The following is a 27,037-nucleotide window of genomic DNA, read 5'->3' on the forward strand; positions in this document are numbered from 1 at the left end:
ATATATCATTAGAGTTTCAAATTTGCCAGGCTTTTTACAAAGGGTATGAGGGAGAAAACATTTCAGCCGAATGTGCACAGTAGCTTCTTCCACGTGATGGTGACTCGCGAAAGTGCATGTACAGCGTGTGAACAGTTCCGTAAAACTATTGCGCAGTGAGAGATTTTCAGAAAAGTGTTGAAATTTTGTGCTGACGTACGAAATATGGAGCAGCTGTGAATTTCAAAGTGAGTTTATTGGAATGCATAATTTATCGTAATAATTTCAGTGAAAAGAGTATTTTGGTGCGAGTTTATTTTCTTGCGTTTTTCGACGAAATGTGTGTGACTTGCAGAAGTATGGTACAACTTTATGGCAAAAGAAACTCTTGACGAAAATCTAGGGTAAAACCTGTCTTCTAGATTTAAGGTTTGAATACCCCCACTGAACAGAGAAGTTTCAAATAGATCAGGTGGACGTGTTCAAGAGAGAAAATGTGTGACGGATTTTCGCCAACGCTTGGCGTTATAGTCCAGCCAATTTGTGGAGAGAACGCGGCAAAATTGCAACAGAAGCTAATTAAGCTGAACTAAGGCATAAAGTGTATTTTGTCGCGGCTTAAAAAGAATAAAATTCGTAAAAATATTTTAAAAAGCCGATTTTTATATCAGTCTTTTAGAGAAAGGTTTGAACTATCAAAAAATTACCTTAAATCTCACTATTTATCATTCGTTATTTTTTAGCATAAGATTATCAAGAAGGTTTCATAAAAGTTGCCAAAATAACCCTTGTTTACGGTTATCGCAAAATAAATGACGGAAAATAATTCACTTCTCCTATAAACAGTACAACGTTTTATTGGAAACAATGTTTTAAAACAAATATTCACGTTAATAAAAGTTTGACACGTTTCGGCATTCCTGTGTGCTAATATAACAATCACGTAACTTATTATCGAGTGTATGAGCTTACCAGTTCGTTAATGCTCGAGTCTTTTCAGGTTTTTTAAATCTCGATACATTTTTGATATACAACTGTACATGTTCTTTCTGAAGGGTGGTGAAACCTTCACACCTGAACTGATAATGTTACTGAGAAAACCATTTTATCATCCGTTTTATTCTGATGAAAACGAAAACAACAATCGATTCTTGAGAACGTGGAAACAGAATTTTTCATTAAAAAAAACTTGTAAACGTGTGAATTTTGTCCATGTTTTCTCCATATAAGACATGTTCAACTCACACACAAATCAATTTTAAAACACTTTAAGTAGGGTTTAAAAAACAAACGATGACGTAAAATCGTAGAATAATGTGAAATCAAAAGCATGTAGCATAGTTATATATAGTTGATATTCCTCTACAATTGCTCAATGTATCGGCGAAACATTATTTCTCACAATCTTGTTTCGAATTTTGGAAGTTGGCTTTTCCGTTTTCGGTCGCAGCTGACGTGGAAGCCAATTTTTTCCGGAACAAAAGCTTCTCCATTGACATGAACGGGGCTTCGAAAAGCATACTGAAGAAATAAGCACTCGTGAATGCAGCCATTACAAAGCCTAAATAATTAAAAACCTAGAATAAAAAAATCCCTGTATTGAAACGATGATTTACAGTTTACCTTAAAGTTTTGTGATCTAACATAATTAACCAAAATTAATAATTAATCAGGTATAACTTACCATAGTCCTGTTTTCCATTTGTATGGGAACCCTGGAGCTTGCATAAAAAGCCAAGTGGATTACTGGATGCACCAAATAAGCCGCGTAGGTCAATTTAGACAGAACTGTGAATGGAGACCAGCTTAATAAAGTCGTTATGAATCCTATCAAAATGAGAAAATTCGGTAACATATATGCGTGAAAAGTCATCCTCTGTCAACGAATTACAAAAAGAAAATCATAAATCTTGTTAAATTACCTCCGTTGCCAGTGCAACAAGATACGACGACCCAACCTAAACATAATGACCACGCTAATTTGGTGACTACGACGTATATAGCACTTACGAGTAGCGGAGGGTCTTTCTCAGCGTTCATCCAGAAGTACGAACTGTATAACACCGCTAATCCAGATGCCAAACTCGTGAACCAGCCGATGACGTTGATTGTAGTCGAGATACGAATCGTGGCCTTGTGGTGGATAACATAAGCGATCGCCAATCCCATGAAATAGACGACTCCGTGAACATAAGGACGTTCGTATCCGTTTTTCAAGAAATAATCAACAGAATTTTTAGTGAAAGTATTTGACGGCGAAAGAACCGGTGGTAATGCGTAATGGATCTGATTCCATGCGGTTGTTGCTAAACTGCCCAATGATAATGCAGCTAGTATTGCCAGTGAAAGCTTAGGATGCCTGCAAAAAAAAAAAAAAAAAAACCTCTAGAGATTTTATGTTAGGCATGACTAAGAAAAATGCGTTTAGTTTGATGAGTATTCTTCACGAGTGTTTGAAGAATAAATCCAATTCAAATTTGATTAATTCGACAAACTGTTTGAAAATATTGTTTGAATTAGTTTTATAGGTCCTTTTTCGGAAGCTGTTTTTCGCAAATTTAGCTGATTGTAGCTAGATGGGTTTCTGCAGAGAGAATTGGCGATTAAAATTTCTGGTGACAATTAATTTTGCAGGGCCACTTGAACCGTATTATCATCCCTTTCGTTTTTCAGAACATGTCCCGTTCACCCTGAAAGTCTAGTATTACCCATATTTTCAACAGAGCGTACTTGGATTTTTATTCTCTGAATAAATAATAATAATACATAATATAACTAATTATTTACCGTACTTTTGTAATCAGGCTGATAATTTTTTTTTCGACAAAAATATGAGAAATCTAGAAATCACAGAATATCTCCAAAAATGACGCCAAAGATAAGCAAAGTGGTCAATTATTGGTAAATTATCCAACAAATCACTAACTATCACAAATCACTAATTATCACAAATCGCATTAGATAAAAAAAAAAAAAAATATGTGAAAACTTAATTTATAATTATTATTATAAATATGGATATTATTCTCGCATATTTGTCTTTTTTTTGTAGAATTCTTTTAAATCTACTGCAAATTACAGAAGCTTAATTTTGTGCATTTTTGATTTCGTTGGCAATTAACAATAATTGGCCATTTTGCTTATCTTTGGCACAAATGTTTTGAGAAATTCGTTAATTTCTCGTACTTTAATCAAAGAAATATGGTCAGCATACATTTACGCTGCTGCAGCTAAAACGTCAAAAGGATACAAAAAGAAGTACCTCTTTATCGTCATCAGTACAATGAGAGAAACGATGTAAAGTTGCATGTCGACAGCGACGTACCAAGTCCATCCTATGCACTACAAGAAAATACGAAACCGTTGAAAAAAACTCTCATCGAGTCATAACAAATAACTATTTACGTCACTATTTACTGAACCCTCTAGGTCCCGTGCAAATTTGAATATACACGGCAAATGCACTCAATTTTGTGACACACTGTATTTTCACTCTTTACCTCATCAACTGTCAGTCGGAATCGAACGTCAGTCGAATACAAAAAATGTGTTCAAAAATTACCCTATAGTATAAAACTACTATAGGGTAATTTTTGAACGCCTTGTGAGCATTCTTTTAAACGGGAATTTTGCATTTGCAACTGACAGTTGATGAGGTAAAGCAGTTACAACCAGTTCACCGTTGTAAACCGTGTATGTGGACTTGCTGCACTCTGCCGTTACTGGCTTTGTGACTTGCCTGCAAGGTGTTATCCACCCGTGGTGGTGGTCATGTGGAACACATACTGCTGTAATAAACGATTTGGTGGCATTCTGTTCGTTATTTGAGTATCTTTTGTTTGACTTGTGAACGTCAGCGCCACCTATCGGCTGTTTTTTCCCGTCTTAAAAAAATCCCGTGACTTTAACGATGCTAACCCTGCAAACCGTTTATTATTTCCGTAATTTTTTCCAGTATTATGAATTTTTAAAGTTTCTACGGACTTCATGCCCATCCTGTATGATAGCATTATCTATAAATAATTACAAAACGATTGAATGCCTAATTATATACGACGTAATGTAACACTGAAAGTAATTTACCGAAAATACTCCGTAGAAATTATTGAAGAAGAACAAATTTGCCCAATATTTTTCTCGGCAATAATTGACCGACTGTCCGTACAGGATATGCCACATCGGGCCTGATCCGAGCTTGTATATGAGAAGCTGAACAGCAACGACGAACACCATAGGTGGACCCAACCTTCAAGACATTCATAAATATGTAAAAGCTTCAAAAAATAACTTCAAACTATAAGCTTCATTTGAAAAACAATAAATAAATAACCCAACCTATAGGCAAAGGAAGTTATTATTAATATCACACTAAATTTTCTGGGCGAATTTTATGATTGCACTGATTAGTTGTAAAGATGATGTAATTAAGTTACAACTATAACACTTGTGAAGCAGGCCATCATACGGATTTTGAGATATTTAATGTTACAGTCGTCATAAGGGGACGGACATAAGGGTCGCTATAAGGGGACGTTCAAGTATTACGTCAGCAAAATTTTAGCCATTTTCACCTCCCCCCCCCCCTTGTCAGCAAAACTCTCCCCCCCCCCCCCCGTCAGCAATATTTCGTCATCAGCTCTGCCCCTCATCCTAACGTATATTGTTGGGATCAGAGGCGTACACGGGGGAACGGGAACGGGGGGGGGGGGCTTTAAGGGGCTAGTCAACCCCGACGATCAAAAATTTATTTTTAATGCAAAAAAATATTTTTTTTAAATTGAAGTTTCGGAAGAAAATACCTTTATGCGTTATTATAATCAATTTCTGTTGATTTCAATGCTATTTGAAGGCTATGAACTCAAAATTTATCTTTAATAAATTCACTGCGACTCACCTTCTAAGCCATTTATGGTAAATCGCATAAATACCCTTGGCCCGCGGACCAAATATAGACCTGAGGGTTATCTGATGAGTTCCAGTGAAATCGTAAAGTGTAAACGCGAAAAGTAAGCAATGCTTGTATTCTTATCGTATCACTAACAAAATCAAACTCACCTCCAAACTCTTCTGAATATGTACATAAAAATGGGAATTTTCCGCGCGTTGGTTTGCAGCCAAGTTCTCATCAGGAGAAAGCCTCTAAATAAAGTAATAATTCTGAGTTAGTACAAAAACATTTACAATTTAATTTTTCGTATATAGGTTGCACATAATTGGAGTTCCCCAGTTCTGAGGTGTCTAGAGACCTAAACTATCTCAACAGAAGATCCATCGAAAGACTTACGCCAATGATATCATTTAATGTGTCTCTTAGAAATATCAATAAGGCGATACCATCGGCTTCTATTTGGGTTTTACACTCCCCGAGATATTCGAAAAAAAAAACCAGTTTCGTTATGAACGCGTGTCGTGAGCTAGATGTACAGACCAAAAGAGGTATTACAAATATAAATGCAAATACAGAGGCCACAACAGACAAATTTGTCCAACGGGGTTGCTGAAAAGATGCGGACGGGAAAAGAGATGCCCATAAAAACTATGGATGGCAAGTGCAAAAAAAAAACCAAAAAAACAACCGAATATAAAAGCATATATCACGAAATAAAAAAAACTAATAATTAACACCATGTATTACACTGCCCATAAAAAAGATTATGGTTGTCTTTATCTAAGTACAGGTAGCTTCTCGATTTATCCCCCTATGTCTATCGTACTTCTTTTTGAATGTGTCAATTGTGTTAATAATTCACGACCCCGAAGGTGAGCTATTCCATTTATTAACAACCCTATTAGAGAAAACCTCCTCACGACCTAGAATTGTGGCTTACTAAATGGTACTGGTGCCCCCTTGTCAAAGCAACTGACTGACGGTGTATTTCTAACACTTCCGTAATAACTCATGGCTCATCCTGTCCATCTCATTGAAAATCTTAAACAATTCGATCATAACCCCCGATACCTGCGTTCCTCCAATGTAAACATGTTCACAAAATCAAGATCTTCTTCATAGCTCAAGCCTTGCATAACAACAAGAGCACGCTTAGGTCTTCTCTGCACCCCCTCAACCAAGGTCCATGCCCCTCTGCAGGTATGTCCTCTAAAACTTCACGGCATACTCCAGTCTAGGAAGAATTAAGCCTCGGAAAAACGAAAGGAAGAATGACTTTAGGAGGACGCGAAGAAATCCTTTTAAGAATGAAACCGAGAATTAAATTCGGTTCTCTTTTTTTTGACCAGCGTTGAACAATGTTCAGAAAACCTAAGCCGCTCGTCAAAAGAAAACATCTCAAATCGGTGTGAATGATGTACTTATCAGTACAAAGGATCATGCTCCATTCATTAGTCCATGTTGCAATCACATTCAAGTTAGTCCGGACCAACTTCCTATCGCTTGGCTTGTGATTGTTTGCAAATTTGCGGATGAATGGTGGATTGCGGATTTGCTAACACTCCCATTGATAGTGTTTATCAATTAAAAAGTGAAAAGCATTGAAACAGAAGTGATATATCATTAGATTCCTAGAATATGTAGATGACATACAATCTCTTAACAAGATGTGATCAGACTGATGGATTCTCAATATTTCCTGAGATATGAGCGTTTAGAGAATTCAATTACGTGACTTTTTGAGGATTCTTCCCGTATTGCCAGATTTAAAAGACGTCAAGATCAAAAAGACGTCAAAAATCCACGTCAAGAAAAAAAAACACGGCATGCCCATTACTTGCGTAAAGAACTTCTATTTGTGAAAGTAGGGACCCCCGTTTTTCTTTTTTTTGCTCTCAATTTCTTTTCTACTCCTTTGTTAAGACGTTTTTAACGTTAACTTTCTGATGTATTAATATTTAGGGTGTAGACAGCTCAGAAAAGAGAACTTTATTTTATGCACGAAAAAATAGTCCCTGTATACAATCTGTACATTTTTATGCATTATAAATTCGACGCTCGTTACAACGACGGTCTATTATAACGACCAGTACGACTGGAGAAACCGCGAGACACCCAGACTCTGTCGCAAGAAGCAACGTACGATCTTCGCTTCGCCCTCCGGAGGGGGCGGTCCAGGGCATCTCCTGCTAAACCAATCTTTATTGATACGTCAAAGATGACATATAGTGCAAGGAAATTAAAAATTATGTTAAACGAAGAATCAAACTAATCAAGTTAGTCAAAGTGCAACGGGCACGGATAATAAATAATCATGGAAAGTTGTATAAAATCATATCGCAAAAGGCGCAATCAGAAATTTGATTGATCAAGGATTGTATGACATAAGGGCAGAGCATTTTGAAAATTTTTTGCCCTTTCTCAGCGTATATGACTTCCACTGATAGCGGGAACGCAACAATAGCGACATCAACCTAAAAGATGGGTGGCTTGTACGCAAGATGGGTGCCGTGACCACAACGTTCTAATATAAACGACGAGTGGACCACGTGGGGGGGTTGGGCTACTACATCAAGAGCTCCTCCTTTTTGATGTCATTTCAAGAGTCCCCCTACGTTCAGTACGCCCTTCAGACGATTGATGAGATAAAGGCCGTGCAAACACTTACAGGACACCCTGTATATAAATTGTCACTTCTACGGAAAGCTCTTTGGTTATCTAGCGCCACCTCTGGAAACATTGTGTGCTTATCATTCTCTTTCATTTTCTCTCAAGATGGCTCACTTTCACTTCCCACGTGATTGTTTTTTTTTTATCTTATTCTAAATTCCATTGCGTAATATCGCATTTGGGGGAATATACAGGCAAGTGAACTTATATTACTGTATTTTGCTAATAGGGAACAATAAACGAAGGTTTTAGCCATGTGTAGTACTGTATGTTCATACTGTTTTATGTACTTAATTTTTTGTTTTCGAGCCAGATGCAATTTCATTGCAACATTATAACAAAACTAGGGGCTCTGCCCCCCTGCCCCCTTTGGCGGCCACCCCCCCCCCCCGCTTTCTCTTCACAACATATCTTGTTTATTTCGTCCCACTTCATCAGCGTGCTATGGAAAGCACGTGAAAGGACATGTGAAAGCACCTGCTTACTGAGAAGAAGCGAATTTTACAATATTAAAACAACAAAAAACAAATGTGATTCATCAAGTACCCCCAGAAAACTTTCCAATGGGGGTCCCCAGACTCCGATTCGCTGAATTTTAGTGGGGCCCAGACTGGATTTATCTCGGGCTACCGATGTGTTGCAAAGTTTACAATGTTAAAAAACAAAAATCAATAAGATTCTTCAAGGGACACCCAAAATGAAACCTGTCAACATTCCCACGGTGCTCCGACCTGGAGGCTTTTCGGACATATCCCCGGTGAGGGGCCACGAAAATTTTAAATTTTAATAAATTTTACAACGAATAAAATCCAGGGCCCACATCCAGTAGCGGGGACCCAATACTCAGATTTTTAGTGGGGGACTCAGACTGGATTTATCTCGGGCTTCCGCTGTTGCAAATTTTACAATTTTAAACAACAGAAAAGAATGAAATTCATTCAGGGGCCCCCAAAATGAAACCTGTAGACATGGGGCCCCCGACTTGGAAGCTTGTCGATCATCACCCGCTGCGAGTGCCATGAAAAATTTTCATTTGTATTCATTTTACAAACGAATAAAATTCAGGGCCCCTGACCAATTACGTGGGACACAAATTCGCATACTTTTAGTGGGGCCCTCTGATTGACTTTATTTCGGGCTACTGATGTTGTAAATTTTACAATATTAAAAAATAAAAATCAATGAGACACATCCAGGGTCCCCCCCCCCCCGATTTGGAACCTGTAAACATTTCAATGGGGCCTCGACCTGGAGGCTTGTCGGACACCCCCCTGTCAGGGGCCACGAAAATTTTTCATTTCTATCAATTTTACAATGAATAAAATCCAGGGACCCACATCCAGTAGTGGGGACCCAATACGCAGATTTTTAGTGGGGGGGGGGGCAGACTGGATTTATCTCGGGCTTCCGTTGTTGCAAATTCTACAATGTTAAAGAGCAGAAAAGAGTGAGATTCATCCAGGGCCCCCGACTTGGAAGCTTGTCAGTCATCCCCCGCTGCGAGTGCCATGAAAATTTTTTATTTGTATTCATTTTACGAACGAATAAAATCCAGGGCCCCCGACCAATTATCCGGGACACCAATTCGCATACTTTTAGTGGACCCTCAGATTGACTTTATTTCGGGCTACCGATGTTGCAAATTTTACAGTGTGAAATTACAGAAAAGAATGAGATTTATCCAGGGCCCGCAAAATGGAACGGGCCCCTGACTCGGAAGCTTGTCAGACATCCCCCAGTGAGTGCCACGGCAAATGTTCATTTGTATTAATTCTACCAACGAATACAATCCAGGTAACCTCAATTACCCGTGACCAAATTCGCGCATTTTATGGGCCCCCACACTGGATATATCTTGGGCTTCCGCTATCGCAAATTTTTCATTGTTAAAGCAGCAAGAAAACAACGAGATCCATCAAGGTCCCCTCGAAATGAAACCTTTTAACCTCCCCGTGAAGGTATACGTGCAATCCCCCGGTTACCCCGACCCTGTGTGTTGGGAGCACTGATATTATTTGTATATCATACATCTACATACCTCTTGGCATGAACCCCCCAAGGGATGGGTTGACAGGGTCCGGAACGATTCTTATCACTTTTTGATTTTTCCCACTATAAATCAACCACAGAGGGGCCCATGTAAAGCTGGTTTGGGGGCTCGCCATCTATTAAAGCCTAAGGGCCCTGCTGTAGGATGTGGGAGTCACTCGGTACATGCACATAACTTGGTCCCGATGGCTCAAATGGGTCCCGATATATGCTAGAGTTAAATGAAAACTTGACACAAAATCGTAACCGATTTCCGTAACAGAGAATCGTCACAGATTTCCGTCACTCAAAAAACGTCACCCACTTCCGTCACTAATTTCGGTTGCATAGAAACAGGCCCTTTTCGAGTTTGTGATTTTATATTATGGAGTAGATGATGACTTTGTTTCCCTTTCAATACAATATAGAATTTTTCTCTAGAGAAGCTAAACTTTGATTTTTTTATATATCCGATATAACGACCTCCCAATATAACGTCCTTTTCCCATATAACTAGGGGGAGATCGTTATAACGAGCGTCGACTATACTTTGTTCATCGTTTCCTCGTGCTTATATAGATTTTTATCGTACCCTATGAAGAAGAAAGCGTCAACATTCAAATAACCATTCATCACGACTTGGAAAGCGAAATTTTTGCTCATGACCCGGACAGTGGTAGCATTACCTGAGGTACATAAAATTTAAACAAAAAACATTGTTTTAAAAATTTGGTATATACATATCTCTAAAGTAAAAACGAGTATTCAAATAGCATTCGTGAAATTCTGAACGTGCTCTGTTGGATGGACTTACTGAGAAGTTCCTGTGGTATATACGAGCATGTATGACACAGCACAACCCATAACAAAGAAATCACTTTCAAGCCATTGATGATTCGTATCGATCCCCCTGAGTTGTTTTGCCTGTAAAGCTTTTCTGTGTTCCATAGTAACGAAAAACATAACAAGATGCGTATCAGGATGCCTGGAAAAAAAAATGAAATAAACTTCTCTCTATAATACCTAAAAATAACGATGCCTAATGATAAATAATAATAATGTCTTAAAGTAAACTAGGTTTTTAACAAAAGATTTTCCTCAAGGCACACCAATTTTATTGTTGGTTCTAAAAATGATAAAAAGATCTCTTCCTACTCGGTGGCGGAAAACTTAAAACTTCTCTGTACCTCAATTTATTTCACAATGCTAACATACAGATGTAAGACGTCGTTATTTTCGGCACAAAACCTCAAAAACCAGAACCTTTCCAGGGAGGAAACCATATTCGACTACTGTTCACTCTATTTTCACGGAAGCTAGGTTATTTTACTCTATTCTTCTTTTATGCAAATACAAGGTCACAACAGGCAAATTGCCCAACGAGGTAAATGTTTATCAAGGCATAAACTATATTGCACCATTTCCAGTGGCATAAGGCCACAGGCAGTTAGTAATACTTGCACATCGAAGATAATGATAATTATAGCCCGGATTATATGCAAATCCATAAGTGCATATGTATTTGCATATTTTGGCCTTTTTTTAAGCATTAATGCGTATAAATTCATAAAATCAAAGAATTTTTAGTATAAGTGCATGTTTTTGAAGGTTTATTTAAGCTCACTAAATTTATTTTTTTTTACAATTTTTCAAATAAATATTGTTCATAATATTTTCATAACATCGGATTTTTTCGGCGCGGGTGAAATTTAGTGAATTAATATTATGTATTTTACGAATATTAACCGTTTTATTGTAAGGCTATTTCTTTTTTTAGAAATAGTGTCGAAATCCTATAGTTACTGGTATTTTCGTTATTAAACTGACTACAACAAACTGAAGATTAAAAAATGCCTGAATTAAAAAATATGTAGAAGTTATTTACATATGTGGTGTATGTATATATATATATGGGGAGATATTTTTTTTGTAAATTAATACATATGCACGAAGAAATGGAAAAGATGCATTTTAAAAACACATCTGCTTTTTTTTGCATGGTAATTTTTTAATGCATATTTTGGCATTTTAATTGCACATTTTGATATTTTACGCGCACTACTTGTATTTCAAGTGCGCTATTTGTATTTCAAGTGCTTATTTTTGCATTATCAAATCAATATTTTTGTATTTTTAAGTGTAAATTTTTGTATTTTTAAGTGTAAATTTTTGTATTTTTAAGTGTAAATTTTTGTATTTTTAAGTGTAAATTTTTGTATTTTTAAGTGTATATTTTTGTATTTTTAAGTGTATATTTTTGTATTTTTAAGTGTATATTTTTGCATATTTAAGTGTATATTTTTGCATTTTTAAGTGTATATTTTGCATTTTTAAGTGCATATGTGCATATTTTTAGAGCTTATTTTCCCACTTTTTAGTGCATATAATCCGGGCTCTAATTATGAAAACACTATGATAATACATATATATATATATATATATACACTGCTCAAAACAATTAGGGGAGCACATGGTTTTAACAAAATTACGCAAAGATGTATACCGATAAGTAACATAAAATTAATCATCCATAATTTAAAGCCTAGCAGGAAACGGAAGAAGAAAACTTCATATGCAATTCAAAGTTCATGACGTCAAAAACCAGAAAATGGAGATAAGGGCAGAAATCGGGATGTTGCAGAAACGTCTGTTTTACTGCCGTAACTGTGAAATTCGATTGCGCAGTATTTTTTTTTGAGACAAGGTGACTTGATGTCTCAACAACGTGATTTACCGGAATCCATGGCATGGCGTGTTATAGGCAGACTGGAATCCGGGCAAACACAACGTAGTGTCACGGACGCTGTTGGAGTCGCCAGAAGTGTTGCTGCAAGGAAGGCTGTGGAATCGATTCCAAGAAACAGGAAATGTTAGACGTCGACCAGAGCAAGGTCGGCCACGCGCCACTACAGCAACTGATGACCGGTATGTACGGTTAACAGCCCGTCGAAACAGAACAGAGAATGCTACGCAGCTGCAAAGACGGTTGCTCTTGGCAACAGGACGAAGGGTGTCCAGCCAAACAGTACGTAATCGGCTTCATGAGGGAGGGCTCTATGCACGTAGGCCAATGGTCTGCATTCCGTTGACCCCACGCCACCGTGCGCCCCGAAGAAGATGGGCTGCTGAACATCGAGATTGGGAGCAACATGATTGGAGCCAAGGGCTGTTTACACACGAGTCCCGATTCAGTCTGGAGTGTGACACCCGACGTGTTCTGGTATGGAGGGACAGGGGCACTCGAAATAACCCCGCATTCGTTCGTGAAAGGTCACAATACAGACGAGCTGGTTGGATGGTATGGGGTGGAATCAGCATAGGCGGACGTACGGACCTGCATATCATTCGGAATGGCTCTTAGACGGACGGAAGGTATGCAGACGAGATGCTGCGACCTCATGTCATCCCTTACGCTGGAGGCATTGGAGATTCCTTTGTTTTCCAGGATGATAATGCCCGACCGCATAGAGCTCGTCTGGTGGAGAACATGCTTGAAGCTGAAACAATACAGCGTATGGAATGGCCAGCGTGCTCTCCTGACCTGAATCCAATCGAGCATGTTTGGGACATGCTCGGACGACGCATTGCTGCGCGACCAAGGCCGCCTGTTACTGTCCGAGACTTGCAGATTGCACTTCTTGAGGAGTGGAACAGTATTCCCCAAAGTCTGATCGATAACCTCATCGCATCCATGGCAAACAGGTGTGCAGCAGTCTTAAGGCCCCTTTACACGTACGCTTTTGCGCGCGCGATAGCTGTAAACAACTTCAGAACCGCCTTCAAGAGTGTGCGTGTAAAGGCGAAAAAAGTGTGCAGTTAGGAGTGCGCGCAGGAACTGGTCATTCCAGCGTTCAATCGCGAACTCAAAATCGTACGTCTAAACGCAAACCCACCCTACGGGCAAAAACGGGGCGAATCCCTCGTCTCCTCGCCGTCTTTCCTTCATTATCGTTTTAAAAAAAGAGATGTATACAATGTAAATAATTTTTTTCAGCGATAATATTTATTGCAATTTTTTTTCCAGAGTCTATTTGACGATTTTTCTTCTTTTTTCCAACGAATTGTTTTTTTAAAGAAATGATAAATTAGTTTTTCAAATGCCGTAATTACATTTATTAGGTTATTGCAATAATTTTCGAACTTTGATTTGGTTCCTTTATCTAGGAACATTATTATATCAGATTTATAGATATGTTAAATTACTATTATTATTTGATAACTTCACAAGCTTTCATTTACCCTCAGGGTGTGAGAAAAATTTAAAATAGTTTAACTAGGATCTCTTAACTCATAAGTTCTATTTTTTCTTTTTGAAGAAAATAATTGCTTTTTTTAATAGAAAATAAATATTTTAAGAAAGATCAGTTTCAAAATTTGAAATTAACGATAGAAGTATGTACATAAATCCATAATTAATGCAAAATAATGCGAGAATTGATGAAAGAAATTATTCCAAAATTAATAAAAATCCAGAAGTGAAAAAAGAAATAATTTCAGAATAGATGAAAGCTTTTCAATAATTTGGGGTCCCTTTTTGATTTGCCACTCGTTCCATTTCCGTTCACTCATCCGTTAAGACGCCTACCACTGGCTACAGAAATTTCGAAAAAAAACCCATTTTATTATTTAGAAATTTATTCAATAAGCATATTTTTAAAATTGGAAATAGATCCATAGTTGATGTTTTTAAGTCGCTGCTAAAAAAGTTGAGAACATCTGATTTAAATTTGACAGTATAAATTTTACTTCAACACATTAGAAAGAAACTTTAAAAGGGATTTGGGGTTGTGGAAAAAAACTTCCATTATCGGAATGTCTGAAGGTTAACAATGATACTGTTTAAAAAGAAGCACCCTATTCACTAGATCCTGCCAACTCTGCATTCATAGCAGGTGTTCAGTGGACAATGTGCTGTATTTTTTCATGATAAGATCACAAAAGATGTCCAATGTCAAGTGATGTTCAAAATACCAAGTAAAAGGGATGTTTCATGTTATAAGATTATCGCCGATTTCATTTAAAACGAAAAACCATTATTAAATATCATGAATAATATCCAACTTAAAAAACGTATTGCTATTCACCACTAATTTTATTGGTCATAACATGACACACAACGGAATGTTTGACACGGGTAAGAATACGTGTATTTAGATTTTTAAAAATTTGAAAAAAAAATTATGCTTCAATTTATTTGTTATTTTTTGTATTGTTATTATGCTCGACAACATTAAACTGAAATGATTTTTTGAGGATATGAATACAACCGAGAGAAATTTATCAAGAATTTCTTAAAAATATCTGAAATAAAGCCCTACAAAATAACACCATAATTTCAAAAAAAGTGCAGTGAAACCTCGATATAACGATACTCAGCGGACCAAGAAAAAAATATTGTTGTAGAGGGATTATCGTTATATCGGGAGGCAGCAGTTTAACATTAGAATATAGACATTTCCAAAAAATTTTTGAAGATATATCGTTGTAGAAGGATTTATCGTTAAAAAAATTTTGAAGATATATCGTTGTAGAAGGATTTATCGTTATATCGAGAATCGTTGTAGGAGGATTTATCGTTATATCGAGAATCGTTGTAGCGAGGTTTCAATGTAATAATTTTGTAATGCTTTTTATCTATTTTTCTGGCTGGTAGTATTAAAAAAAACATCGGCTGCACACCGAGTCAATAATTGTGTGTGTGAGATGGAAGAAAAAAATCTGATTTTTTCTCTTATTTCGGTAAAATTATAATATTAAGTATATAAACAATTAAATTCAGAAAATGTAGTTAAGAGCTAATTACAGCAATTAAAGTCAAACGACAAATGAAAGTCGAATCGAATAAAAATTCGAAATTTACGATCTCAGAAATTTTATTTCTGAATTTCTTATCAATTGCATAAAAAATTACCATAAATTTGTAACAGTAATTTCAATAAATCATTATTTAAATTATTTGTAAAAACGAATAATCCACGTAGTAATATATAATAAGCTTTTGAAATCTATATTATTTCCGCACAAACGTCAGCCGATTTCGATCTGCCAACAGGGAAAAAACTTTGGTCTGGAACGTGGAGTTTTGTGCTTCCCCGAAAGTCCACACGCCACACAAAAGCATATGAATTTCGCCACACGCTTCCCTTTACACACACAATTCTGAACGGGGCCTTCTTTCGTGCAGGAGAGAGCGCGCGCAAGAATGTGTCTCCTTTTAACAACGCGCTCTTGAACGCAGCGTTCCTAACCGCCCTCCAATCCTTCGCGCAAGAACGTCCCGCTCCGGGCGTGCGGGGAAGATTGTACGTGTAAAGGGGCCTTTAGCTGTTCGAGGAGACCACACGCCCTATTAAAACTCATGCATCATGTCTAAACAGTACTTTTTTTTATCGTTTACATGTAACCAAATTGTTGCCCTAAATCATCTTTTCATGTTTTTTCCATATTTTCAAAGAATTAAAGCTTAATTCCAAAATTTTTTAAGTCTTTTTTCTGTATTGCGCATTGATACGCGTGTACTATCCATTGTATGCCAATACGTGGCTGTCTCGCACGGTTTTCTTCACTTTTCTGCTTGCTCCCCTATTTGTTTTGAGCAGTGTATATATGACGCGGAAAATAAATAAAATTCCGAAATTCGATAACTAATACCGAGGGAATTTTCGTCCCCCAAATGATGCGTCATGTGTTAAATTTTTTTTAATTAGAATAAAATTAACCGCGAATTTTATAGATTGACAATGTATTGGTTCGGTAACGTATGTCAAGGAAATTTATTTATAAGTCAAATAAATTCATCATTTTGCAGAAGTTGCACTTCCTATATGAACAGACTACCGTCTATTTACAGTATATTAACACTATTTTTTTATATTTTCACTAATTTTTTTTGCATGTTTTATATATATTTTGATTTTAGAATCAATTATAAATTTTTTATTCTTTCTACTCTTGAAGAAATAGTGTTTTATAGCATGATAATCACAATCTACTAATTCGTTGACGATTGAAAATTCTGTTGGAATTTACACATAACAGATCATCACAGCATAACTGCTTTTAATGGCTGTGGTAGACATAAAGTTCAAGGACTTACATGACGTTTGCCTATGGTTTCCATATTTTCTAGACATTACGACATCCAAAGTTGTGCCGCACAAAGCCAAGAAGATGATGAATCCGATGGCGATGCTATTTTCATGAAAAACGCATACAATAGAATTATAAACTAGATTCAAATATATATAACTTACCAATTACCGTCAACCGGGACAACTTTGCCAGTTATTTTTTTAATGATCTTTTCTGCCCTGTAAGTTCGTGAATCAACCGGTATAGAAGTATCTGTGGAGGTCGAGTGATCATAGTAGCGGGGACTCGCGTCGAGAGGTCCCGGGTTCGAACCTCACCGTCGCCACAGTGGTGGTCGGCTGAAGTTGGTTTTCTGCGGTTCCCAAAATCAAGGAGCGAATGCGAGCCGATCTCTTCATTAAAAAGTCTCGCCACAGAGAGAAAACAGACCTACAAACAGTACAAATGTAATTCCATCATTACACATCACTCACTTCACTTCTGAAATATAGATGGCAGCACTGAAAAATCAAACACAGCACTACATACGCACTCAGACTATTGGGTACACACACAATTACACTTCCGGCACAACTCACTAGGTAGTAAATGTCCTATAGATCGTGATAAACCTGAGTTGTGCTCAGTTTGAAAGAAAGTATGGAGAAGAGTATCAATCCATTAATCGCATAGACAAGACATTTGAATGATAGCATTTTCGCGCGTTTCCAGCCTCACCAGTTATTTACAGGTCATTATCAGCGTTTTTGTTTTGGAATTGAAGAATTGGAGTTTTTCGGTAGTCTGCAAAAGTATCTCGATCGCGGTGTGATATCTTCGTACGACTGACACAGGAAAACTTTTCACTACCCAAACTTATTGATGAAGCTTACCTCAATGTACAGGACACCGTATACATGTCGGTGAAAATGCCAAAATTTACTTTGAACTTTGAAGTTTTTGAATTTTAATCTTTTATATATTTTAATGCTTGCGCATTCATTCACCCTGTCTGCTCATTCAAAGGAGAGTAGAAACTACTTGTTTACTTGATAGAGCATGTAATCCTTTTTCAAAATCACTTTGAATCAAAATTTTATGTTGTATTTAGGTTTATTAATGACTCAGCGATGTTGCACCAGAAAGCTTGGTGAAAATGGGGCACCTTTGATAATCAAAAGTTTGCCATTTTATCAAATTCTTGCATGACTTCGATGAACGATTTGAAAAATCATGCGTTTTTTTCGTGTTCTTTTAGAGATCGTTCAGATGTGTGTTGGGGGACCGCAGGTAACAAATTCATGATGATGCCTACGCTTCAGCAAGAGTCCACAGAAGAGAAGAAGACAGAGAATTGAGGCGTTCCAGGAGAAACCATTGGCGAATCACACTGGATGAAGAAAAACCAATCTGGATCAGATCGGGGGGGGGGGGGGGATCGTATAAGGAAAAAAAATTACCATGAGGAATCACCATCACAACATTGATGAATCTGATTGCACGTTTTCTTTACAGGCACATCTGAAAGAGGGCCCGAGCAAGAGAGAACCTACTGAAGAGCTTGGACGGAAATAAGTCACTCCTGCTGTTTTTTCGCTTCTTCTCTGTGCGATGGACATAATGAAATGATGAACGTCGCCGCAATGTGATCCTTGAAATGTCTTTTGTGCTACATAGTTGTCATACCTTCGTATGGTTGACACAGTCGAAATTTTTCATTTCCCAAACGTACCCAATGAAGCCTATCTTAATGTAAAAGACATCGCGCGTGTACATAATTAACCTTCTTACAATGAAACAGTGACAAAATTTTGAGGTGTGTGAATTTTGAACTTTCCGATACTAATGTTTTGAATATTTCTGTGCACCTTTCTTTCCAATAAATAGATAATACTAATGTATAAGATGTTTTCATAGTTCCAAAAGCATTTTTTTCTGGTGATTTCCATGGGTTTTTAGGCTGGTAGTCCACCGGCAGCGACTTGAAGCGATACACCATTAGCGCAGTTTTGTCCGTGTCTGATCAGCACCTCCTAGAGATAGAAGGCCTCTGCACTCTGCTTGTGACGTAAGTAAGTAGTCCCCAGAATTTAGTAGTTCCCTCAGAATTTTCAGGGAAAAAAATTCCCTGTTAGTGTCAGTACCATTGTTGTGAGGAAAAGAAATGACCGGGCTGAGAATTCGCGATATCTATGCCCCACATCCAATCACTATGCGGTATTTGTGAGCCAATCAGGAATATTCTACACCAAAATAAGAAGAAACGAAATAGTACGCTGTGTTTCAAAATGTGGCAAACTTGCTAGGTAGTCTGAATGGCGTTTATGGCAAACAGTGCAGAGGCCTTCTATCTCTAGGAGGTGCTGGTCTGATCCCTTTGCACAGAAAGTAAAAGAATGCCATCCACTGCAAACGATCTTGAACGAGCGACACCAGTAGACAAATGACGAATCGCGATGACTCCGCTTTGATTGGGAATATACTCTTCTTCTATGACCTGCGCATGCACAGTATGGTTGTTTACTTTTTCCAGACCCTCGCACTTTCTCCATCGGTGGGTCTCTCTCCGTGCAGATTGGAGCAGAAGAGTCACCCTCCACACTTGCCCGCATGAGCATTTCATGGAAGCTCAAAATGCTCAAAATTTGATAATTGCCGTTCATGTGTAGTTTTGGTAAGAAGTATAATCAATTGAATATAATTAAATATTTATTTACAACAAGAACACATTCTTTGAGTTTGTGCCAGATGTCGCATTAAGTATGGAATTTTCTCATATTTTAGTTTTTTAATATTTTCTCAAGATTATTTAACTTACACACTTCGTCTGCATGCAGTGCAGTCTCAAACTGAGTAGCGTGCAGAAGTCGCTTTCAGTGGACGACGTCAGACTCCCTTTGCCGTCGGACTTAATGTCAGCGGTTGTCTCTCGGGTAGTTTGCCGCATGTTGTCGCTTCCAGTGGATGACCGACCTTATGCAGTTGGGAAAGTTACCCCTTTGCCAAAGCCGTTTTTTATTTATTTATTTTTTCAACGTACAAATTCTTGTGCTCATGTTGCCATGTTTCCACAGATTTTGAAACTAGAGATTAAGACTAACGAAACGACGGTTTTGCAACATTTCGGTTGACAAAGCAGTTGGAATGAAAAAAGTAGTGCCAAAATTGACCTGGTTGACGGTATATCTATATCTCTATATATATATATCATAGCTGCCAAGTCTCCCGTTTGCCGTGTCTGCGCTCCCGAATTTCTACTATATCTCCTGGACTCCAGAAAATTTCTTTTATCTCCCCAATTTCGCCCGTTATTGTAAAAGAAGCCCTACATTTAGGGAAAAAATTATTCCCCAAGAATTTACCCGAAAAAAACCTGCTGCTTCATAAGCGTTGTGTAAATTGTGGCTATTTCGTCAAATCACAAAAAATATTTCATTTTTGGGTAGAAAACACAAAATTCGCCATTGAGTGAGCGTCAATCCGGCCTTTCGAAATCCAAAATTGACACGATCGCGTATCTGCTTTATCCATATGTCCCGTTTCGGGCCCGACGGATATTTTTTGGTTTGCGAGATTTGATTTTTAAGAGGTAATTTGAACCAAGGACTTTAACCTACTGGTTGGCCGAGATTAGCGATGGCTTGCACGGTTTCACGGTTTTTGCAACGGGAAAATATCCCTAAAATTTCCCTTTAGCTAATGAGAAATCCCTAAAATGTTTTAAAAGATCCCTTTTACATTTATTTTTGTACGGAATTTGGATTCTCCCGAATTCTCATTCTCTAAAGTTGGCAGCTATTATACATGTATCTGCAATCTTTCGTGTTATACAGTAGTACCCTGGTACTCACATGAAAACGTATTCATCCCACTCATTGATGGTGATTTTTTCCTTTACTTGGCACTCGTGTACGCGCACATCCAATTCCAGTTTTAGCATTTCCAGAACTGAGATATTCCGTAAAATAGGAAACAAAAAAACAAAAAAAATTAGTCTATCAACATATTCTACATAGGCCTGGAGCAGTGGTTATTAAACACAGGGTCTACGGACCCTTTGGAGAGTTTTCAAAGTGTCCGTGAGCTTGGACGAGAAAACGATTTATTTACTTATGAAGAGATGATATTTTTCCTGCCCGAAATATACTGAGAAATTGAATTTTCTGGATGTTAATGCCGGAGCTGATAATTGGAAAGAAAAGTGATTTGCCTCCTCCGGGAATCGAACTCAGGTATGCAAGGGGACCCGAGTTCGATTCCCGAAGGAGGAGGCAAATCACTTTTCTTTCCAAATATCAGTTTCGGCATTAACATCCAGAAAATTTAATTTCTTAGATATATTTACTGTTTTAACGTTACTATGTGCTGATTGATATTCTTTGAAGGTGTCCATGGCTTTCATCTTTTTGGCGAAGAGAACATCCTGGCTTTCGTTTTGCTGACACAAAGAATCCGTGCAACATAAAAGGTTAAGAACCTTTGGTTTGGGGCTTGCCCATATAGAATCGATGGGACACATTTCTAATCCGCATACACACCAGTGCTTATATATAATTTTTATACATGGTGGACGAAAAGTCCGACACATTTTAAAAACTCACAACAAATCAACCAATAGACATAAAAAGGTGCGATTTTCACTAAAATACTTCTAAGCCTAGAGTTTTCTCTTCTTTTTTGGAAAAATTAAAAAAGAAAACCTCATCACAAATTACACAGATGGAGCTGTTAAACGAAAAACTCGACATTCACATAAAATTCAACTCAGACAATGAATAATTAATGTTAATTACGAGTTGCGTTACATAAAACTATGGCATTTCAATATGACCTCCTGTTTTAGCTCGGGCTACATCTGAACGGGGGAAAAGGAGCTAATATTGAAATCTGATAGTTTTATGTGACGCAAATTGCCATAAACATAAATGTTTTGTTTGTCACTGTTTGCGTTGCATTTTATATATAATGTTGAGTTTTTCGTTTTACAGCAACACTTTAGAGTGAAATTTGAACTTTTTCTTAATTTATCAAAAAAAAAAAAAAATATATATATATATATATATACATGTATATATTTTTTTTTCGCTGCTCTAGGCCAAGATGGTATTTTAGTGAAAACTGCACTTTTTCATGTCAAATTCATGTCTAAGTCTTTAAAGAAACGATTTATAAATAAATCTGTAGATAGCGAAATAACAAATGAAATTTAGCACTTGACTCCCTCACTGTCAATAGCGAGCTATCTAAAACGGCTGTCAAACCCAGCCGTTTTGTAAAGGCAATTTTCCTTTTAATTTACTTTGCACGGACCGGAAATCGGAAGAAAGCTTACTTCATATAAAAGAATATGTTATTTTTAAGGGAGCTATAATAAAAATACGGTAAAGTGAGGGACATATGGGATTTCGCCAATTTTCTCTTAAAAAACTGGCATATGCAAGTAAAGTTGCCAATTGTAACCTAAAAAGTTGTCAAAGAAGGGACAAGTTGCCGCAAAAATTTCAAAGGAAAGTAAATCTGCCAATTTTTCACAGCCAGAAAGATTTGTCAAAAACAAGTAAAATTTTCATCTATCGATAAAATTGCTGGAAAATGGCCACTGGTGGGAAATGGAAGGCAAGTCGAATTGGGTGATAGTGATAGTGATAGGAACCGAGAGACACCCAGGCTCTGTCACACTCAGTGATATAAGCACATTGTCCGTGGGGACTCGGGTGCCTCCGGGGAAACCTAACCATTTATTGATCTTGAGAAACATATATTACATACATGGGCAGGTGCCATTACGCACGTCGCCAGTAAACAAGTATAAAATTTGTAATCGAAGAATGGTGATTCTGTAAATAAATCACAATTGTAAATCACAGGTTATAAATCTCATAATAATCGTCATAATCGGGAATAGTTCTTGATAAAATTTGATCTGCTTCTCTTCAGGGATTTTCATTGGATCAGTAACTATCACATCAATGAAAGCTGTCAATCTGCTGCTGGGTTGATCTAATCGCTACACCGTGTAGTTTGATTTGGTCCAAAGACATTCGTCAGTAATTGCTGCTTGTATCCAGCTTTTCGATAAGCCAGCGTGGATCAAACTATTCTCGACTACTCAGGCTCCTCTTCTTCTTCCTCTTCTCTAAACAGATGTACGAGATCGCTGTCTGGGTGTAGTTGACGTCGTAGTCTAGTGGATCTCCTAACTGGCATAGGTGGCTCTCTATCTGGTTCTGGCTCCAGGACTGTAGTTCTGATATCTTCAGGGTGCTGCTCTAGAAAGCGGACCAGTTTACATATTTCACTTTTCGAATCTTCCCGCTTCAGGATGCACTCAAGCCAAGGTATTCGCAGATGTTCAGCTGGCTCTCTGAAGTGGAAAGCCGTTGTCTTGGGGCATATAGTTGCGTAGTGAAGAGGCGTGCCTATGGCCAAATATGAGCATTTATCACTGGGGATTGATGTGAACCTATGAAGGTTAGCCGGAAATGGACCATGGCCCGTTACGAACATAATCATCTCACGTGACCATTTATGGTTCCGAGGCATTATATGTCGCAGGATCCTATGAGTTGATCGACCGGGCTCTGCGTTGTCATCCCACCTCTGTTGCCATTTATTCATTAGATCCTTCCATAGGATTGCTTTGGCGTGTGATGCGGGAAGCAGCAGATCACTTGTAATGATTTCGCATTCGGTAGCTTCCCTCGCCGTGGTATCCGCCAATTCATTACCCCATTGGCCTATATGTGCTTTTACCCAAGAGAGGCTTATTCTGGTGTGATTGCAGAGAAGCTTTCTTATTGTTCTAGCCATTTCATGACTAGACTGAGGATTAGAGACCGCCAGTATGCTGGAGCGACTGTCAGATCTAATTAGGGCAGCTTTTCGATGTAAAGAAGCATCTAAGACTGCATTGTAGATGGCGAAAAGCTCAGCCTGAAACACTGAGTTATCATCCTTTAGTTTGACCGACCATCGGGCTATTACGTGTTTACCTTTAGTCTTAACGTATGCCGCTCCAGTCCCTTTTTCCGACTTTGATCCATCCGTGTAGTATATAAGTGTGGATGACTGAAGCAGCTCACCTTCGTTTTCTGGTTCGTCAAAACGTATTTGGCTGTTCCGCAGCCCGACTGACGGGTGGGATGACCAACCCTTTATTTTTCGTTCATATGCCTGAGGATCCAATGTATTTTCCGTCGTTGAGACTGTCTTGCGGAGCTGGAGTAGGCGAGCCGACTTAGCTAGAAACTCCATTTTCAGGCTCAACGGAGGGAGGCCCAATACATCGATATTGGTCTATTTTCAAGAACTGTACCTTTTACGCCAGTAGCAATTTAGATTAGTAATTAGAACATGGAGTAGCAATTTATTTAACAATTTTTTATTCATTCATTGCTGATTTTCACGTGACTAGTTTTATATCACACATTTTATTTTGATTTGATTATATTCGCTGAGGCTCAATGGCGATGTGCGGGATTGGACCTGCTCATGTACAAAAACTTGTATTCGTGCTACCAGTAATGGCCAGCGATGTTATTTTAATATTCAATAAATCTCTGGAGGTAACCGATTTCCCATGGGACAATGTGCTAAAATCACCTTGTGTGATAGAACCTGGTGTCTCTCTGCTGTCTCGGTGTAAGATTTACTTTTGCAATCATATCTCGTTTCAGTTACAATATCAACGATACAGAGTTTTTATTAATTATAACTTTATAGCATTTATTGATTAAAATGCTCCCACCTTTATTGGCCAGGAAACTCACGTCATCTTCAGAGCAAGAAGAAGGTGCGCATATCGCTAATCTTAATTTGGCGAATTCATAGTACGGCTTCAGCTCCGCATCGAACCTGCCAAACAGCTGAGAATTCATTGAATTAATTTAGAAAAAAACGATCGTCATATCAGTACACAGGAAATACATATAGAAATACGTTTCTCGAAATATATGTTTAACGTGTAATCATTAGATTATTTGCACTCCAATATGAATTTATAGAATTATATGATATTATTTTGAGTTCTTAAAGAACAAAAATTACCGATTATAAGCAGTTTTTTCTGAAACCTTACATTTACCCGTTCACGTAAAAATAATTTTATTTTAATGATCTATCTCTATTAGAAGTAGCGGCGATAAATCTGGTAGCCTTGTTTGCACGTTAGAAAAAGAGAAGAGGAAAGAAGTAAAAAAAAATATATATATATAAGACAAAAAGAAGTGGTGGGGGGGGGGTGGTACAGTAGATTACTAAAGTAGGCCTATATCGTAGACTTTCTTTTTGCCCTCACCTTCCTCTACCCGTGTTATTTGTGTCTCTCTTTCTTACATAATTATACACGTTTGCTTCAAAAAATTAGAACACCCCAGAAATTCACAATGGAATGCTTTAGTTGGAAAGTCCAAATCAACATTGCGGTTCTAATTTTCATTTCATGTTTAAATTGCTGCAGCATCGATACAGCTTCTTTGACATTGCGAAAATATTGATGGTAAATGAAATTTCTATCTCCATACGCCTTGAACTTCTGGAACCAAAAGGTACGCCTCCATATAGATAATTCTTATTCATCGGTCTCTATTTTTGGGTTCCAGAAGCTGAAGACTTCGTTTGAAGATGGGAAACGCAGATTAAATCAAGAATTCGGCAATATCCATCAGGCATCATCCATACTTCTCTGGTTTCGTGTTATCTTATGATTCAACGTGGTGCAGATCCTATCAATAGATTCTGGAGTGTGGATAAACAAAGTTTATCAATTGCAAACCAATTGCTATCGACTGCACAATAGTGGAATTCATCGCCGAGTTCCAATACAGATTTTTGCCCGAACCTTGTTAATTCAATGTCTTGATGCGAAAATCCATATTCAAAGCCATAGATGGCCACATCACAATGTATTCATACGATATCAACAAGCGTTTTTATACATTCCAAGAAAATGCACCTGTAATTTTGCACTAGATATACTGAAAAACTGGCTAATTTTGTAGAGATAATTATTTTTGGAAAAATTGCATATCTGCTGCACCCGAACCCGGGTCTCTCCAATGCCGGCCGAGTGCTCTACCAGCTAAGTTATTGTAACAGATGAAGCATTTAACTGATGGAGGGCATATATTACGCTGTAATTTTTTGTTTGCAGAAACGTTCCGTTTTTCTACTCGTAATGCGAAGATTGGACTATTCTATGTTTGCATGCATAATTAAGAATGATATAAAGCACTTATTCGATCAAGTTGATGCAAATTTCCATGAAAATATTCATGCAATAACCCGTTTCAAGTCACATGTTCTAACTTTTCGAAAAAAAAACATGTAGGGGTGCTCAAATTTTCTGAAACAGAGGAAGAAGCAATTTGGTATTATTTTAAGACGCATTCAATCTACTTTATATAAGTGTTGTACCATCGATATGCTTAAGAAGAGGATGAAAACTCCTTAGACGATGATGAACTTTAGCATTTCATGAACTGCTCTCGTAAATTCATTGGATGTTCTAATTTATTGAAATGTAATCATTTATGTGGAGGAAAAAAAAATCACTAAACAGGAATATAGAAGGAAGTGTGGGTGGGGGGGGGGGGAAGACTTTTTTTAGTGCATAAGGTTACAATGAAACTGCGATGTCGAGGAAAGAGCTAAACAAAACACAAGGAAATGGAATGAATTTTTTCTCCAATTGTGTTTGGATGTTTGGATGAGATATTTCGCCCGTGATCGCGATGGGGGTTGAAATATGCGTTGATTCTTACAGTGAATTATTATTGATGCATGTAACAGTGAAAATAAATAATCCTCATACCGAGTCGGGGGCAAAGGCGGTTCTCAGTTCGGGAATGTCATCGACGACTCCGATTCCCATTTCGAATTTCGGTAGTGGTGGTATCAATTCCACGATGCAGCTCTTGCCTCTCAAGCTCTCTGTCACGTTGATGTCTAAGCAACCATCGAAATCACCCAGTGCAATACTTCCCCCTCTTGAGACGCCATCGGGTATTTTGCCCGTAGTGTCAAGAACTTGAAAGAGAAAATTTGAAAAAAAAAACCATCTAGTTCACATGAAAATATATTTCGCATGCACAGTTTTTCTACAAGTCAATCGAAATAAAAATCACCCTAACACATAAGTGGCTAAAATAATTCGATATCAGTACATGAAAAGTTATTTTTTCACGCAAAATCACAAAACAAAGTATGAAGATATGGACGAATTGTTTGAATAATATTTAATTTTACCTCATATTATTTTTGAAAATCATAATTAAATTAATAAACACACCTATTGACACACACTACACGTCAATAGAAATGGAAATCATCCAAATACGTAATTGGCTAAAATAATCCAATGTCTGTGCATTAAAAATTAATTTTTTAACCAAAATCATAAAT

At 37.6% G+C, this 27,037-nt stretch overlaps 1 protein-coding gene across 1 annotated transcript; it reads right to left on the minus strand.

Moving 5' to 3' along the window:
- Nucleotides 1-1,370: 1,370 nt before the first annotated feature.
- On the minus strand, nt 1,371-23,890 carry LOC149087596 (uncharacterized). The gene is made up of 8 exons (XM_089231918.1): nt 22,838-23,890; nt 5,035-5,118; nt 4,874-4,944; nt 4,063-4,225; nt 3,242-3,321; nt 1,902-2,338; nt 1,664-1,806; nt 1,371-1,556 (listed from the first exon to the last, which is right to left on the minus strand). The coding sequence occupies exons 1-8, from the start codon at nt 23,888-23,890 to the stop codon at nt 1,371-1,373; spliced, it is 2,217 nt and encodes a 738-aa protein (XP_089088044.1).
- Nucleotides 23,891-27,037: the final 3,147 nt, after the last annotated feature.

This window comes from Pholcus phalangioides, unplaced genomic scaffold (genome assembly GCF_987345545.1).
Source record: "Pholcus phalangioides strain wild (caught in Gottingen) unplaced genomic scaffold, Ppha-v1.0 ptg000004l_1, whole genome shotgun sequence".
In the NCBI taxonomy this organism is placed as follows: domain Eukaryota; kingdom Metazoa; phylum Arthropoda; class Arachnida; order Araneae; family Pholcidae; genus Pholcus; species Pholcus phalangioides.